General features: G+C 42.1%; 1 protein-coding gene across 19 annotated transcripts in view; it reads right to left on the bottom strand.

The window, feature by feature from the left end:
* CAMK2B (calcium/calmodulin dependent protein kinase II beta) overlaps positions 1-15,646 on the bottom strand; it is a 273,787-nt gene that overhangs the window by 45,201 nt on the left and 212,940 nt on the right. For 7 of the 19 annotated variants that reach the window (XM_061593504.1, XM_061593513.1, XM_061593514.1 and 4 more), the window contains 3 exons: positions 13,126-13,166; positions 12,634-12,705; positions 2,204-2,248 (listed from right to left, as the gene is read on the bottom strand). In XM_061593504.1, coding sequence (XP_061449488.1) covers positions 2,204-2,248; positions 12,634-12,705; positions 13,126-13,166 — 158 coding nt within the window. The remainder of the gene's footprint in view (positions 1-2,203; positions 2,249-12,633; positions 12,706-13,125; positions 13,167-15,646) is intronic. The other 12 variants (XM_061593505.1, XM_061593524.1, XM_061593517.1 and 9 more) reach the window with 3 other exon arrangements.

Here is a 15,646-nt window from a genome sequence, read left to right as displayed (position 1 = left end):
TATCAGAAAGCATGTTCTGCGACAAACGTCATACCTCAGTGATAAAGCACATACTTTGCATGCAAATGGTTCCAGGCTCAGTCGCTAACATCATCAGGTAAGACTAGGAAAGATTCCTGTCTGAAACACTGGAAACCACTGCCAATCAGTGCAGACAACAGTGAGCTAGATAGACCAGTGGTCTGACATGGTATAAGACAGTTCCTCTGTTCCTAACCATACTCTTATGTATTGTCTGATTTCTCTTTTTAAAAAAAGTCATGCTACGTAACATGGGGAAGCAAGCCGTCTTTTTACTAAGGAGTTCACCTATTGCTTTCTTTTGTCGATATGAAGGTCAGAATAATTTCAGCAGCAGTTCAGGCACAAAAGGTGATTCATAAAAAACAAAAATGGTAGGGCTGTGCTCCTTATGTGTGTTTTTTAATGCTATGGATAAAGAGGACTCTATTTCCTTCCCCCCCCCCAATGAACTAGCTTGTGCTTATTGTTAGAATTAGACTTTTCTCTTTTTAGCACAGGTGGCTGTTGGATCAGGCTAGATTAGGGTGCCATAGATTGGGGGGGTGCTATAATAGGAGGTAAGAATTTTCATGCGTTGTTCACTAATCCTGCTTAACTCAAATTGTTGAAAAACACCAAAAGCAGTGAAGAGCACACTTTGGGGACCTCTAATGATATGATAAAAATATAGTAGATATAACTTTAACAGTATAGAGACTGCTAAAGTGTGAATGGTTTTATTTGAAGGATGTTCCCTTAACAGTCCGTGAAACCTAGAAGAAGACTGTTCCTTCTATCTAACCAAGGGGCCAAAATTCTCAACTCAAGGGTGGTTAATTACAACACATTTGAAACACACAAAGCAGAATGACAGGCTCTCTATAAACAAGAATTATTACAGTAGCAAAGGAAGGGTTCTGTGACGTCCCCTTTGTGCCCAGTAAGAAGACAGTTGTAGAATCCCATCATGGCTCAGCACAGAGTCCCCATGGCCATTAACTGAATACAACTTTTATTTTCTGACATCAGTGCACAGGTTACATTTTACTTTTTCAAAATATATGACCAACGTGATTAAGTTTTCATAATATAAATCTAAAGCAGGAAATATCCTATCCAGAAGATGGAAAAAGAAAAAAGAATAGGGGGCACAACTGTTGCTACAGTCTGTTTGCCTGGCTCTACCCAGTCCTAGGTGTTTTTTAAAACTCTGGTCGTCTTCCCCAAGCTCCATTTAATGGCTGTGCCAGATGCATTGAGTGAATGGGCTTAAAGAGGAAGCATAATAATGATGATAGAAAATTAAATCCCTACAGCAGAGAATGGGTAAGAAAATGCAGGTTTGGGTGAAGGCGAGGGCTGTGTCCAAGCAATGGATGATTGTGGCATGGAGTAAATATGTCAGTCCTCAGCCAATCCGAGCTCTTGGACTGGTCTTTTTTGGTCTGTCTGGCTGCATTCTTTCACTTCAGAATGAAGGAGCTCAGGATTGCTGCCCTCTGGTTAGCTCCTCTGGGATCAGAGTAGAGGCTTTCTCCCCCATCCTAGCACCCACAGCAAAAAGCCGCCGAAAAACACATAGTTGCAGATGGCAAACAAGACAATAGGTGCTCTCCCACTCTGTATCTTTTGCCCACAACCCAGAATATATTTATCAGTCTCTTTGTATACCTAAAACGCACTGGAGAACTCTCCACCTCTCTTCCGAAATAGGTGGGGAGTCTAACCTTTATGACTCTCCAAGGAGGCAGAATCTTATTAAAACAGAGCTGTGTGTCATCAGTTTCAGTGACATTGCTGGATTCACATTGGTGTACGTGGAAGAAGGGAGAGAAAGGAAATAAACACAGCTCCCAGAGAACTAGCTCCATCTTCTTGGGCATGTACTGACTCTCCAGGAAGACTAAGTCTTGTGGAAAAGCTCAACTGAGCAGCTGCAAGTTCAAATTTCTCTGGAGTATGCTTCCCAATAAACTCCAAAGGGCAACCTTCCCAACAAATATCTACCACAGTAGACAAGTGAATCGGATTCCGTCTTACAGGGTTTCAGACATACTGAAACAGACAAGAGGTGCAAAACCTGAGCCTACGGTCTGTCCCCAGAGGTGAAACTGCACAGCAATGCGAGGAGCAGAAATTCAATTTTTATCCAAGATCACAAAAGAGCAAACTGAGGAGAAGGAAAGACAGGCAGCAGTACCTTAATGCCGTCCACTGGGTTATGGATAACGGTGGTTTGAGGTTCCTACAGAGGAAGAAAGGATGAATCAAAGAACAAAACGAAGAAGATAAAATAAATGAAAGAAGAGATAAAGAAGAAAAAAGTGGTAATTGGAAGAGAAGGGAGAAGAAATGGAGCAGAAAATTGTGATAAATATGTGAGGAAAAAGTGAACAAAGACCAAGACCCACATAAGAGCAGGGAGGGGAAACAGAATGGAAGGGAGAAAAGCAAAAGGTAATTAGTTCAGCAAAAGGCAAATGATTAACAAACAGAAAGTGGCAGAGTAAATCAGGGAGAGAAGAATCGAAACTGGATTTCTCATGAATGAAACCAAAAATCATATTCAACCCCATGGCAAGATTGTTGTGAGCCCCTTGGAAATGGAGAGCGGAAGCTGACGTATACATTCAACCCTCCTGCAAGCCAACGAAACCATTGCAACAGGGAGAATGGTAGGGAGTGCCAAGGAGAAGAGAAAATGGCAGAAATGAGCTCCCCATGGAGGTGTGGCCAATCCATACCTGGGTGGTTAACATCTCAATACAGGCTCCACCTGAGATCAAAGGGAAGAAGAAAAAGAAAAGCAAAAGAAAAGCAGAAGGTCCTTTGACCATATCCACTGGTCTTGAAGAGAGCTTTTAATTAAGAATGAATGTCTATCCCCATTTAGAGAGGCTTGCTCTAGAAAGGTCCTTTCACCCATAGGTGCTCTGTGCAAAGTGGCTTCAACAAAAGGGATTGCATAATGAAGAGCCATCACTCTGGCTGGAGCATTTTCATGGCGGAACACTTACCTTTTGCACTGATGTAGTGGCAGAAAAGCTGACTATGCTTTAAGGTACTTTTAAGATGTACTTACCTGGAAGAAGGAGTCACAGAAAATGCACCACAAAGAATTTCTTAACTGGCCTTTTTAGGTGTGTGACAGCTGGAGTGGGTGTTTTTTGGTGTATTTTAAAAAAGGTGAGCAAGACTATTGTGTTAAATTATTTTTTCACAATTTGCTAGGATAAGGTGACCAGATGCAAAAGGATAACAGGGCTTTTATACCTTGAGTAGATAGGGTAGAAAAGTGAATTGGACAGGTATAAGAGAGATGCACCTGCAGAAACGCCCTTTTCTGCCTATTAACTATTGCATCTGGTCACCTTTGCACCTAGCTACCCTGCTCTACGAGGGACATTGCTTGAAAAATCAGCCCAAAGCAGCCAAAAACTTACAAATACATGATAGGTACTTAAAGGTACCTGAAAGGTAGGCAAAATATGTACCTGAGTAAGAAAGTGGCAGTTTTGAAAGCTGCCTTAGGGCCAAACTAGATGTGATCTTAATTGTGTGAATGCACTTAGCGTGTAGGGTTGCTGGGTTTTTTTTATGTAAATGGCAGCTGCAAGAGGGCCAAGCAATGGGGCTTTCAGGGGGTGGAAGGGAGCATTTAACCCTTTCCCCCCTACTGTAATCCCAATGAAAATCTCCTTGAAGCTGTTATTTGCATAGGGATGGAAACTTCCACTGCTTTCCTCTCCATCCAGTAGGTCCTGCTGCTCCTCTGTAGTTTCTAGTTACAGTGTTGTTGTTTTACAAACCTGCACCTTAACTGCATTTACACAATTAATGTTACATCTCATTTGAACCACCCTTAGGTCTGTTGTTGGAGAGTTACACTCCTAGAAAGGGTCAGGCTCCCTGCTTGGGGTTGCAATCCTAAGCAGCTTACCTGGAAATACCTTTAATACAAGATAGTAGCTCATGGATTCAGATAAATATGGTTTAGAAGAGGGGCTTCAATTAGCCACAACACCATGTTTTTTTTTTTATAAAGCGTGCATGTGTCTGCGCACACACACATACATGCGCATGGTGTTAGGCCAGCCTTCCCAAACCTCAGGATGCTGCTGGACTCCAAACCCCATCAAATCCATCCAGTATGGTCTATGGTCAAGGATTACAGGAGCAGTGATCCTGTAACATCTGGAGGGTACAAGGTTGGGAAGGGATGGGGTAAGCTGTAAAAAGCCATGTAAGATGGCTCTTCATTTATTACAGAGCCAGTGAAGTAGCAGTTAAGAGTGCTGGACTAGGACAGAGAAGACATGAGCTCAAATCTCCGGTCAGCTATAAAACATATTAAGTGACCTTGGGCCAGTTACCATCTTTTAGCCTAACCTATCTCATATGAGGAAATGAGGAAGGGGAGAAACAGCATGCAGACTATGGCAAACTCCTTGGAGGAAGAGCAGGATAAAAACATAATAAACAGAAATAGTTATTAATATTAATCAATTAATATTAATCAAGTACTGCTGTGGCTGCAAGGCAGAGCACATGCTTTGCATGCAGAAGGTCCCAGGTGCAATCCCTGGCATCTCCAAATAAAAAGATCAGGCAGTTTGTGAGATAGGAAAGACTCCTCCGTGCCTGAGACCCTGAAGAGTCAATGTCAATCAATACTGGTCTGACCTGGTATGGCAGCTCCCTATTCCTTCAGAGGCATACAAAATTAGCCTCATTCTATGTTCACTAAGCAGTTTTTAAGCACCCAATGGTAATTAAGTTGCTTGAGTGCCATAACAGCAGAAGTTTTAAAGGGAATCATTTAGTAGCAAGAAGCAATCATTAAAGACATGGATCACAGCTCACACTTTTTCAGGTTACTCTGAAGCTCCATTGTTCTGCCTCCACTATTGGAGGCAGTATGTCTCTGAATACCAGTTGCAGGGAATCACAGAGCACTTGTGCTCAGGTCCTGCTTGGGCTTTCCATGGGCATCTGGTTGGCTACTATGAGGACAGAGTAGTGGAGTATTTGGGCTTTTGGCCTGATCCAGCATGGTTCTTCTTTTGTCCTTAAGTAGGGCATCTTCCCCATGTCTGACACCTCATATCTGGATCATGCAATGTGGCTAGTGCTGCAGGCAGAATATTAAGCTATAATGGAGAAGAGCCAGCAAGACTCTACTTTTGTGGCTTGTGTTTGAAGTCTAGAGACCTTCCCTGATGGAAGCCTGGTACACCTTCCCCCAGTCCCTTTAAAGCTGGGATTGGGAACCTGTAACCCTCTAGAAGTTCTTGCACTACAACTCCCCCATCAACCCTGATCACAGGCGAAGCTGGCTGGGATTGGTGGGAGTACAAGTGACCCCTCCCCGTTATGGAACAGCATTTGAAGGCTTGGTCTGTAAAGGGCAGGTTCTCTATATATGAACAACCCATTGCCATGGCAACCAGCGCTGCCCATTCTAGGGGCAAGTCAGTATTGGCCACAAAAGCAAGAAGTCATGGTTGGCTTTGTGAAGAATTAATGAAACAAAGGTAGGTTTGATGTTTGCTGGCAAAAGTCAGTTCTCATCTGAAGAAGCTGGAACGGTGGGTGGGAATATCTGCTATGGATAAATGGGAGTGAATGGAGGCAACATAAGCTCCACGTTTCTTTTCAAGATCCACAGTTGCTTTTCTCGCCCTCAGTGGCACACTTTGAATTGGAACATTCACCAGCTACTTCGTAATACCCAATGCTCCACAAGGGGCTGTAACTATTGAAGTCATTGAGAAATTGGCACTCTGTGCTTTCAACAGAGCCAAGATTTCTCTCAATGGACAATTGATGAACTGGGCTGGAAAAGACATCCATTTTGTAAAGTCAAAGGCACAGTTTTTCAACCCCATTTCTCTGGAGGTGCAAATGTTTGTTCTTTTGGCACTGCCACAGAAGGAGGTTTTAGTTGCTGCCACACTGTGCCCTAAATAACTAGCCAATCCTTCCCCAAACTGATATCAAAGTCTGGGGAGCCGGCATGCTGGAAAAAGAATGTCCCATCAGGCTCCAGGTTTTTCTCTGGACTAATATCAAGCAAATAACATGATTGAACAGGACAACAACTTCACGACCAGTTTTAGCAAACATTTTCTTCCCTATGCGGGGGGGGGGGGATAATTGGTATGGTATGAGAGGATATAAACCAGCAACTGAATGTGCTATATGCTCTGGAAGTAATAGTTTATAATAGAACTAAAAGATTTCAAAATGTCTCTTTTGAACCAATAAAAGCACATAACTGGAACATGATGGCAATACATGGTTAAAATCAAGGAATAAATAAGGAAGCCAGCAAAGACAAATGTGCTCTACAATCTGAATGGGGTCACCATATAATAGAATACTTTTTACCATCTTCGATTGGTAGCCCAGCTACGTCCCTATCTGGACAGTGACGACCTCGCCTCAGTTGTTCACGCTCTGGTAACTTCTAGATTGGACTACTGCAATGCGCTCTACGTTGGGCTGCCCTTGAAGACTGTTCGGAAACTACAGTTAGTCCAGAATGCAGCGGCCAGATTATTGACGCGGACCAAAAGGTCCGCCCATATAACACCTGTTCTGGCCCGTCTGCACTGGCTTCCTATTTGTTTCCGGGCTAAATTCAAAGTGCTGGTTTTGATCTATAAAGCCCTACACGGCATGGGACCGCAATATCTGGTGGAACGCCTCTCCCAATACGAACCTACCAGTACACTGCGCTCAACATCTAAGGCCCTCCTCCGAGTACCATCCCATCGAGAAGCTCGGAGGGTAATGACTAGAACTAGGGCCTTTTCAGTGGTGGCCCCCGAACTGTGGAATAGTCTCCCCGATGAGGTGCTATCTTTTCGGCGCCAGGTGAAAACTTTTTTATACTCCCAGGCATTTTAAACTGTATCTTATGTGTATTTTATAGTGTATTTTAACAGCATTGCATTATTGTTGTATTTTGGTGTAGTTTGGTTCCTTGCTTGTTTGTTTGTTTTTTGATTCTGTTATATCTATTGTATTTATATATTGTGCTTGTTTTATTTCTGATGTACACCGCCCAGAGAGCCTTTTAGGCTTAGGGCGGTATATAAATAAAATTAAATAAATAAATAAATAAATAAATACAGTACAGGCTACACCACAAGGGCAGTACCTGAAAAATTCAACAAGACTTTGCTATTCCATTATAAGGACCAATTTGCATGTTTGTTTTTTACACAGCGGATATGCACTTTACATTGCTCGACAGTTACACATCTCCCAGAGAAAAATATTTGGCATCTCCAGTACAGCAAACAAACCATTATCTAAGGAGTGACGGCTCACCTTCCATAGCCTGGATACAGTGGGACAGTATGGCTGTAATGCATTAGTTTATTCCAATATATACTTACCTGGCACAAGAGGGCTACCAAAAAGTCTGCAGTGCCTGGAACATCCTATACCAGACACTGTGCAGCTTAATTGAGGAAGGCTGTTTGGGGAACCTCATGTTTTACTACATTTCCAGTAGACCTTGCTCCACAACAGCATATTCCAAAGGAAGAAAAAACCTTACTGCCACTTTCAGCACGATCCTGTATATGTCCCACTGAGTTCAATGGGGCTTACAACTGGCTATGTTCTTACAAGAAAGCAGCCTCAGTATCTTAATCTGGAATAGTGTATCCTGTACATTTTGAGCAATAATGCAATCAAACTTATCATTTTACAGAGTTCACACCAACCATTCATTACATTTGCTCCTGGAAAAAAAACCTCTGGTTTCAGTATAGCAATGGGGAAGGGCTATAGTTCAGTGGTAGAGCATCTGCTTTGCATGCAGAAAGTCCCAGGTTCAATCTCCAGCATCTCCCAGTAGGGCTGACAAAGACCACTGTCTGAAATCTTGGACAGCCAGTGCCAATCAGTGTAGACATTACTGAACTAACTGGACCAATGATCTGACTCAGTATAGGGCAGCTTCCCATGTTCCATTCTGTCCTTTCTGTCTTTGAAATTACAGCATAACCTGCTGCCAAGAGGCCCACCAGATGTTGATGCACTGTAGGTATGGCAATGAAGGCAATGGGATGGAATCCCATCTTGTATGCTAGATAAAATACAATAGCTTGGGCAAAGGAAAATCAGTTCATGTTCTCTGGTACAGAAGACCAAAAGAGAACTGAATCTAATGGGTTGGATCCAGGCTAAGTTAGCTGGCCTTAGTTTGACTGAAGTCAACAGACCTTAACTCAAGCTGTGAGCACACTAGTCGCCTACAGCAAAGTGTTTCCATTGGCAACACCTGGAGGGAAATGGGTTGATCTGCCGATCAACTGCAAAATCTGTTTGAAGTAAAAAATTTAAAACGCACACTCAAGCTGATCTCAACCAGGTTTTACAGCAAAAAGGAGCAGGTTTGACTAACATAGTGTGTCCCCATTTTCAAAAAAGAGAGGTGAAGATGCACTGGAACTGGCAGAACGGTAAGTGTGCCTCTACAGAATGTCATGTTTTAACTTGCTCCAATTATTTCAGTTGGTCCTCTGTTCAACTAACTTAGTCTGGATACAGCCCAGTATCTTTAAGTTTCTCCAAATCAACTTCTGAGAGGTTAAAAACCTTTCCTGCCATTCTAATTCCTTTGCATGACAATACTTCATTCACTTGTTAGTGAGAGCACTGGAAAGTTTCAAGTGGTTCCTTTATGTATAATTGAAAGCACTCTGTTTATAGTGTTTTCTTCTAGTCGTGTATAACCAAATGACAATACAATTTACCAGTAGTCTGAAACTCTCACAACACACTGAGCTGTGCATAATCATAACAAGCAGCTACCCTTCAGATCTCAACTGATCATTTAACTTATGTTAGTTAACCATTTGCAGTGTAAGGGAGGGATAGGACTTTGATAACTTTGTGGATGGTCATTAAGCTGATTGGTTGTGTAGGGAAATTTATGGTGCTTGACTTTTAAGTGAGGGGTTGGATCCCAAACAAAAATCCTTTGAGTGCACTTAGAAAAATATTTATCATGATTGCAAATATGCACATAGAGAAAAAATAAACTTTTCATACTTATAGTTCACTAGACCATATGTGAGGAAACTGTGACCTTCTAAATGTCAAACTCCAGCTCCCATCAGCCTCAGCCAGTATGGTCAATAACCAAGGATGATGGGAGCTGGAATTCAAGAACATCTGGAGGGTCCTCCATCCTGGTGCCATGCTAATGCAGTAAGTTTTTATAAGCAAACACAAGCAAGTCCTTCCAGGTTTGGGAAAATACTGAGAAGCCACCCAAGTCCTTTCAAAGACGGAACTACTTCAGGACTTCTTTGAAAAAACTGACTACAGTATGAAGGTACCCAATAAGGAACATTTATATCTTCAGTACCACATAAAAGTGATTCAATTTAGGTTGACTTCAAGTCAAGCCATGTTCTGAGGAGAACCTGCTGGCCTGCAATCCCAGCATATGATTTACAAGACGATCCACATCCATGTGCTTATTTGACATCCACTGAAAATGCCAACTCGTATTTCAAAAATGGGTCATGTGAATTTACCCTTAGAAAGGATTTGTTAAGGCCATAAAGACAAACAGGCCTATCTATCACTCCCTGCACGGCATTACTTGTGCAGAACCAGTTGTGCATCTTTTACACTAACAAAATGTTGAAGCAAAATGATGCCAAGTTGGAATGTTTCACATCTACCACACAGTAAGTGAAAAAAGACAGGCTGGGGCTAGAAGATAGGATGGATGCCCTCATTTCCTTCCCTAAAATTTTGTGTCTGCTGTATGCACATACCAACATGCAGAACTAATTGATTTTTCCTGTTGGGTCTCTGTGAGACAAAAGGACAAGAAATGTGGGTTAATTGTTAAAACTAATTTATCAGGGCAGAAATTCTAATTCAATGTCCTTTTTAAGGCACATTCTGTAATTGTCTTGGTGGCACTATGCCTGTCCCCAACAGTTGATGCACAATTCTATTTTGGCACCTCTGACTAAAGTAGATCTCTTATAAATAGAGGCTCTCTAGGGAAATTGTAAGAGTTTATGTTAGTTCTTCAGAGGTAAAACAGCTCTGCCGCCCTTAATCTGACATGGAGAGGTGATCAAAAATCACAGAAGGAGTCACAGCCACATGTATTACAGCCTATGTCAGGGCCCGTGACATGGATCATTTTTGCTCTATATGTGCTCTTTGGGAGTCTGATAATTGTCTAGAATATGAGAAGCCTGCCCCGAGTTGATTTAGCAACTTAAGGAAATAGAGTTTGCAAGTGAAGCAAGAGGGGTCAAATACTGAGAAAAACATGGTTCTACCAGCAGTGCTGAAATGTGTCTCTGAATTACACCATGGAAGAAGAATGTTTAAACAAAAGACTGGATGCACATATTCTAAGGATGGATTAAGTTAACTTTACAGTAGCTGGCTCCCACAGTTTTTTAAAAAATCATTAGCCCCACATAGAAATTGCATGGTAGGGATTAGCTATATGACATTAAAATCCTGCCTGCCCTTTGATAGATATGATTGGATGAAAACTAGCAAAGAGTTTGGTTCTTTATTTTTAATGTCCAGATTAAAAACAGAAAACAATATATGAAGAGTCAATTCTCACATCACTTTATGTGGTTGCCTCTGAGATACAAACTCACATGCAATCATAACCACATGGGAAGCCATGTATGCAAAATGGTTCATACTTGAAGTGGTTGATTTTAAACATGTCAGTGGAAGCATTCACATATGGATGTTTGCATTGATGTGGTTAAAATCACCCCATTATATGTGAGAGCTGCAGTTCAGAACACACACAATTTGACATCTCAGTGGCATCCATGCTAGAAAGATAATCTGAGATAATCAAATCTAAGCCCATTTTACATATATATATGGTGCTCAAATCTGACTTTAGAATGTCTGTGTTTAAATATAAAACACATTTGGAATGACATTTGTTCTGAAGTGGCCCTGAAGCACTGTATTCTAGCCACTCAGGGCTGCATTATTTTCCGGCACTGGCCCAGTACAACAACAGACAAGAACAAGCATTGTGCCTGTTCGCTTCCGCCTCCCCTTCACTCCTCTGTTGTCTTGTATGCTATAACAGACAACATCTGAGATTTGTTAAAACCATAGATCTGATCTGGGAGACTATAGTTTAATCTCTGACTACAAACAAGTATATCAAACCAGGATCAGATCCTGCAGTTTGATATCCTTTTTTGTAGTCAGAACTTAAACGACAGTTTCTTAGCATCACAGAATCAAAGTAGAGTTGGAAGGGGCCTATAAGGCCATTGAGTCCCATCCCCTGCTTGATGCAGGAATCCAAGTTAAAGGATACCCAGCAGGTGGCTGTCTAGCTGCCTCTTGAATGCCTCCAGTGTTTGAGAGTTCACCACCTCCCTTGGTTCAGATGTAATGGAAAACTGTGGCTCAACAAACCCTGGAAGTTTTCTGTTAAGGCAGATGAAAGGAAGGAGGAAGGAAAAGGAAGTGCACAACGCTTATTCTTGGCTCAATAAACTCTGATTTATAGGACCAATTGAAGCCTCTGTCTGTACAGAAATAAATTCTTATGTGGTTGGTTCTGTAGTTTTCAAAATAAACCACTTTGTTAACCAACTTAGCTTAACTAACTTTACTTACGAAATTATTCTGCTATGACTTATCTGAGCACTAGAACTAAAACTGCAAAAAAATTCCTTTTACTCTCCACAATTAACCTTCTGCCCTAGTCCTTATTCCAGCAAGAACTCTTGGTGTAACAATCTAGCAGTGTCACATTCCATATAGTTACCAATACCTGGCTGCTGCCAACCAACATGACACTATGACCAGTGGACTCTGGATATTTCTTGACTCAGTCCTCAGGCAAGCTGGTTTTGGGAGTTTGGGGGTTGTACTGACAGAAGACAGGCCAGGGGGGAAGGTATTGACATGGCCACTTGGCCCCCAGGAGAGTTTGAGAGAGAAAAACGTAAAGAGGACAGCTGGAGGGGCAATGAGATCTGCTACTACTTTGGACAGCGGGTGAGATGCAGAGGAGATACAAGACTCCTTTTTTTTCCCCTGGTCAGCAGGAATTATACTACTGTTTGTTCTTGTAAGCAGGCTACAAACTGACAGTTTGAACTTGCTTATCTCAGTGCAATGCACTACTGTGTTCTGAGAACCTGGGAAACTGCAATTATCACAGAATCCTTTGGCAGAAGATGGCTGCCAGGGAACAGGTTATACTGCAGCCATTTAGAGACATTTATTGTTAAATTGGGTTGTAAGTTGGTGGGAAATGCGCCAGCATCATGGATCCAGCTGCATAATAAAAATCTATATGAGGGATCTACGGCAAGACCATGAAGAACATAGGAGCAGCTCCTCCCCCAAAAAACTACATACACACACATACACTTGAGTTGCAAAACCAGCAGAAAATACACAGCATCGCAGAAGTACCAAATACGTCAGAGCCAGAAGATGCAGAGTGGATGTCATTTAAAAATCACATATAGCTCTATTGCAAGCCCTAAGTAGGAACTACATTAGTCAAATAGCAGGCAAACCACAGTGTTCCCACAATCTTTTGCCACGATGATTGATTGAAAAGAACCGTACCAGTGCAGCTGGTGGAAGAGTCCCTTTCGGGCTGGTAACCCCGGCACTGCCTTTAGTGCTGTTTGTTTGAGGCTGCAGAAGAGAAAAGACACATAACACAAAAAAGAGAAGCCTCGGAAATAGAAGCCAACCAAATACATTTCCCATGTAAACCGTTTGCACTCACACCACTCAAACCTCCACAGGAGAAGGCAACTATAATCCATACTCCATATGTACAAATTATGTTCTGGTAGAAGAAGAAAAGCTCTTCTTTGCAAAATGCAAAAAAATGTTGCAGAGATAGCAATCGCGTGACAAGACAAAACAATTAGTCAAACCTGTAAGTTTGGCTATTCCATAAACTGAGGGGGGAAAACAGTTCTGCATTATGACTTTTGACAGATATGCAGAGTGTGTTAATGATCTCTGCCATTAATATGCTATAGTCCCTAATTTTGCCCTACTCTTACCCCAAGCAGACTCTAAAGAAATCCCCAGAAGGATACTTACCTTCACTCCGTCAGCTTTCTTGTTCAGTAAACTCTTAGCTGCTGCATAGGAAGAGAAAGAAGATATTTTAGTGGCAACTCTCCCAGTGTCATGAGACATATTCTGGGCTGCCTGAATAGCCAAAAAAGAATCACACAAGCTGCATTGATGCCGTTTCCTCATCAATTTGCTAAAAGGAGACTTGAGAACAATGAGTAAATCCCAAGCTCTATGAGTATGGGCAAAGCCCCAACCTATCCCTACGCCAAAAGTAGAGTTATGGAAGGCAAACTGCCTTGAACAGGCAGTCTCTCAAAAGGAGGGAGGTCAGTGGCAGGGGCTGCAAGTCTTCTGTAAAGTGGACATTTTCACTTGATGACACTTCAGCCATTGTTGTTGTTGTTTCTCAAGCTGCCATTGGCTTGGACACATTTTGGTTTGTCCAAACTCTGTGCAATCACAAGCAGGGAGCCTCTGTGGGACACAGTGTTCCACATAACAAAGTGGCATTCTAAATGAAGTGGGGCAGCATCCTTCTGTGGGTCAACTCTCAAAACATTCCCTCAGTCCATCACTTAGCTTAGGAGAAAAAACATCCGGGCTCTCCTTTATTCATTCTTAGGTGGTGTCTATTTATCAGATTTCCCTCCCTCCCTGCCATTGCCTATCTCAACTAGATACATACTGGTTTCATCTCCAGTGAAATATATGCACTCTGCAATGTGAATGCTAGATCCCTTGAACCATAGTCTCATGCAGCTCAATCTCCACCCAATATGTGGGTTCCAATCTTCCTTGCCAGGTACTAGGCAGCCTCAGGAATAGTTCCCAGCAGTTGCTATGTTACTGTTTTTTAAATGAACCACAATGCAAGCTTTTCTTCAAAAAGCAGTCTGTGGAACCCCATCTTCTGACAAACACTGTATCATCAAGAAGCGCCTTAAAGCTTGCTGCCTAAATTCTAAAGATGCCTCATGTCATCCCAGAAAGATGTCCATTCTGCCATTTTGATGAAACCATTATATCTCACTATACTCCCACCATTTTGTAAATATGTGAGAAAGCCTCTCTGTACTTACTCTCATCTTCTTTCCCTGATCATACCTGTTGTGAACCTATCAAGCTTAATCCAACCTTCACCAGCCTGGTGCCTTCCAGTCATGGTGGCTGAGGCTGACAGGAGTTATCTAAAACATCTAGAAGGCATCAGGTGGCAAAGGTTAAACTAATCCAATGTAATACTCCGTAGCCTGGAATTTTGATTATTTTTTTAAAAGCAAGAGTGCAATATAGCCTCATTTATCCAAATGACTTGTGAGAGACTGAAAATATATGAATAATTGACAATCAGATATTAGAGCACCGTCTATTTATGGCTAGGATGGTGTATGACAATATACAATTCATTCAGATAATAGAGATTCCTCTATTATTGCATTATTCAAGAATGTCTGGTATTTTTGTTGCTTTCTGTTGTTGTTTTTTGGCTGAGGAGAGACCCAAGAGTGATATGGCAGAGAAGCTGTTGAGGGGTTGGGTGGTGAGGTGCTGAAATGTAATGCATGGCAAGGTTGGGAGAAAGACTAGGGAAGTTGCTATATAGCAGGTGGTAAGGGTTAGGGACTGAGATGAATATGGATGCCTGCTATCTGGATCTGATTAATGGAATTGCAGGGAACCAACAAAGCTGCAAGAGGCCTCCAGAATGTAGAAGAACAGTTGAGTTAATATATAATGCTGTGCCCGGAAGAAACCAAGTAATGTAGTACGCTAGCTCTGTAGGGAGACATTGATACAAGTATCACCATCTGCAGAACAAGCCGACGCCATCTGTTTCTGGACCCTGCACCTCATGAAATTCCTTTCTCCCACATCAAATCCAATCCCCACCATAGGTAGGTATTATTAAAGGGCAGAACCCAACAAAAAGTTTGCTTACCTTACAGAAATTTACAGAAGAGGAAAGGCGAGAGAGACAGGCAGGTGAGAAAAAGGATTGGAGGAGGGGACGGAGAAACAGAGAGAAGAAGAAGGGAGGGGGAAATAAAGAAGTGTTGAGACAGAAAGCGGAGGCCCCTTCTGACATCAAGGGGAAGTGAAGCAGCAGCACCAGCACCACAAAAGCAGCACTACAGAGGACTTTGCTCACACACACAGGAAGGAAATGGTCCACACAGTCACCACACTAATGGAAGAATGGGGTTGCTACAGTCAGAAAAGGGATTTGGTAAGATATATCATTTTCCATATAAAGCAACTCAGTGATTCCTTGATTGTCTCCCAGTTTTTCCTCTCTAAAACATATGGTCCCTATCCACACCTCCCACCGAATCCTGAACTCTTCACATCGCAAATGCTTTCTCTTTTGTCTTTCTTCCATATTTATGTGTGACCCGCGCAATGTGTGAAGTGTTGAATCTATCTTTGGTGAAGTTAACACTCCATAGCCTATGTGGGTCACAAAGGGATGTTTGGTTATAAATGTAGCATTTCCTAGTTTCCTAATGAGCTTCAAACAAAATTTTATGACAACTCACCGGGA

Source organism: Rhineura floridana, chromosome 12 (assembly GCF_030035675.1).
Source record: "Rhineura floridana isolate rRhiFlo1 chromosome 12, rRhiFlo1.hap2, whole genome shotgun sequence".
In the NCBI taxonomy this organism is placed as follows: domain Eukaryota; kingdom Metazoa; phylum Chordata; class Lepidosauria; order Squamata; family Rhineuridae; genus Rhineura; species Rhineura floridana.
Note: the sequence above shows the minus strand (reverse complement) of the source record. Positions and strands in the feature narration are given on the sequence as shown.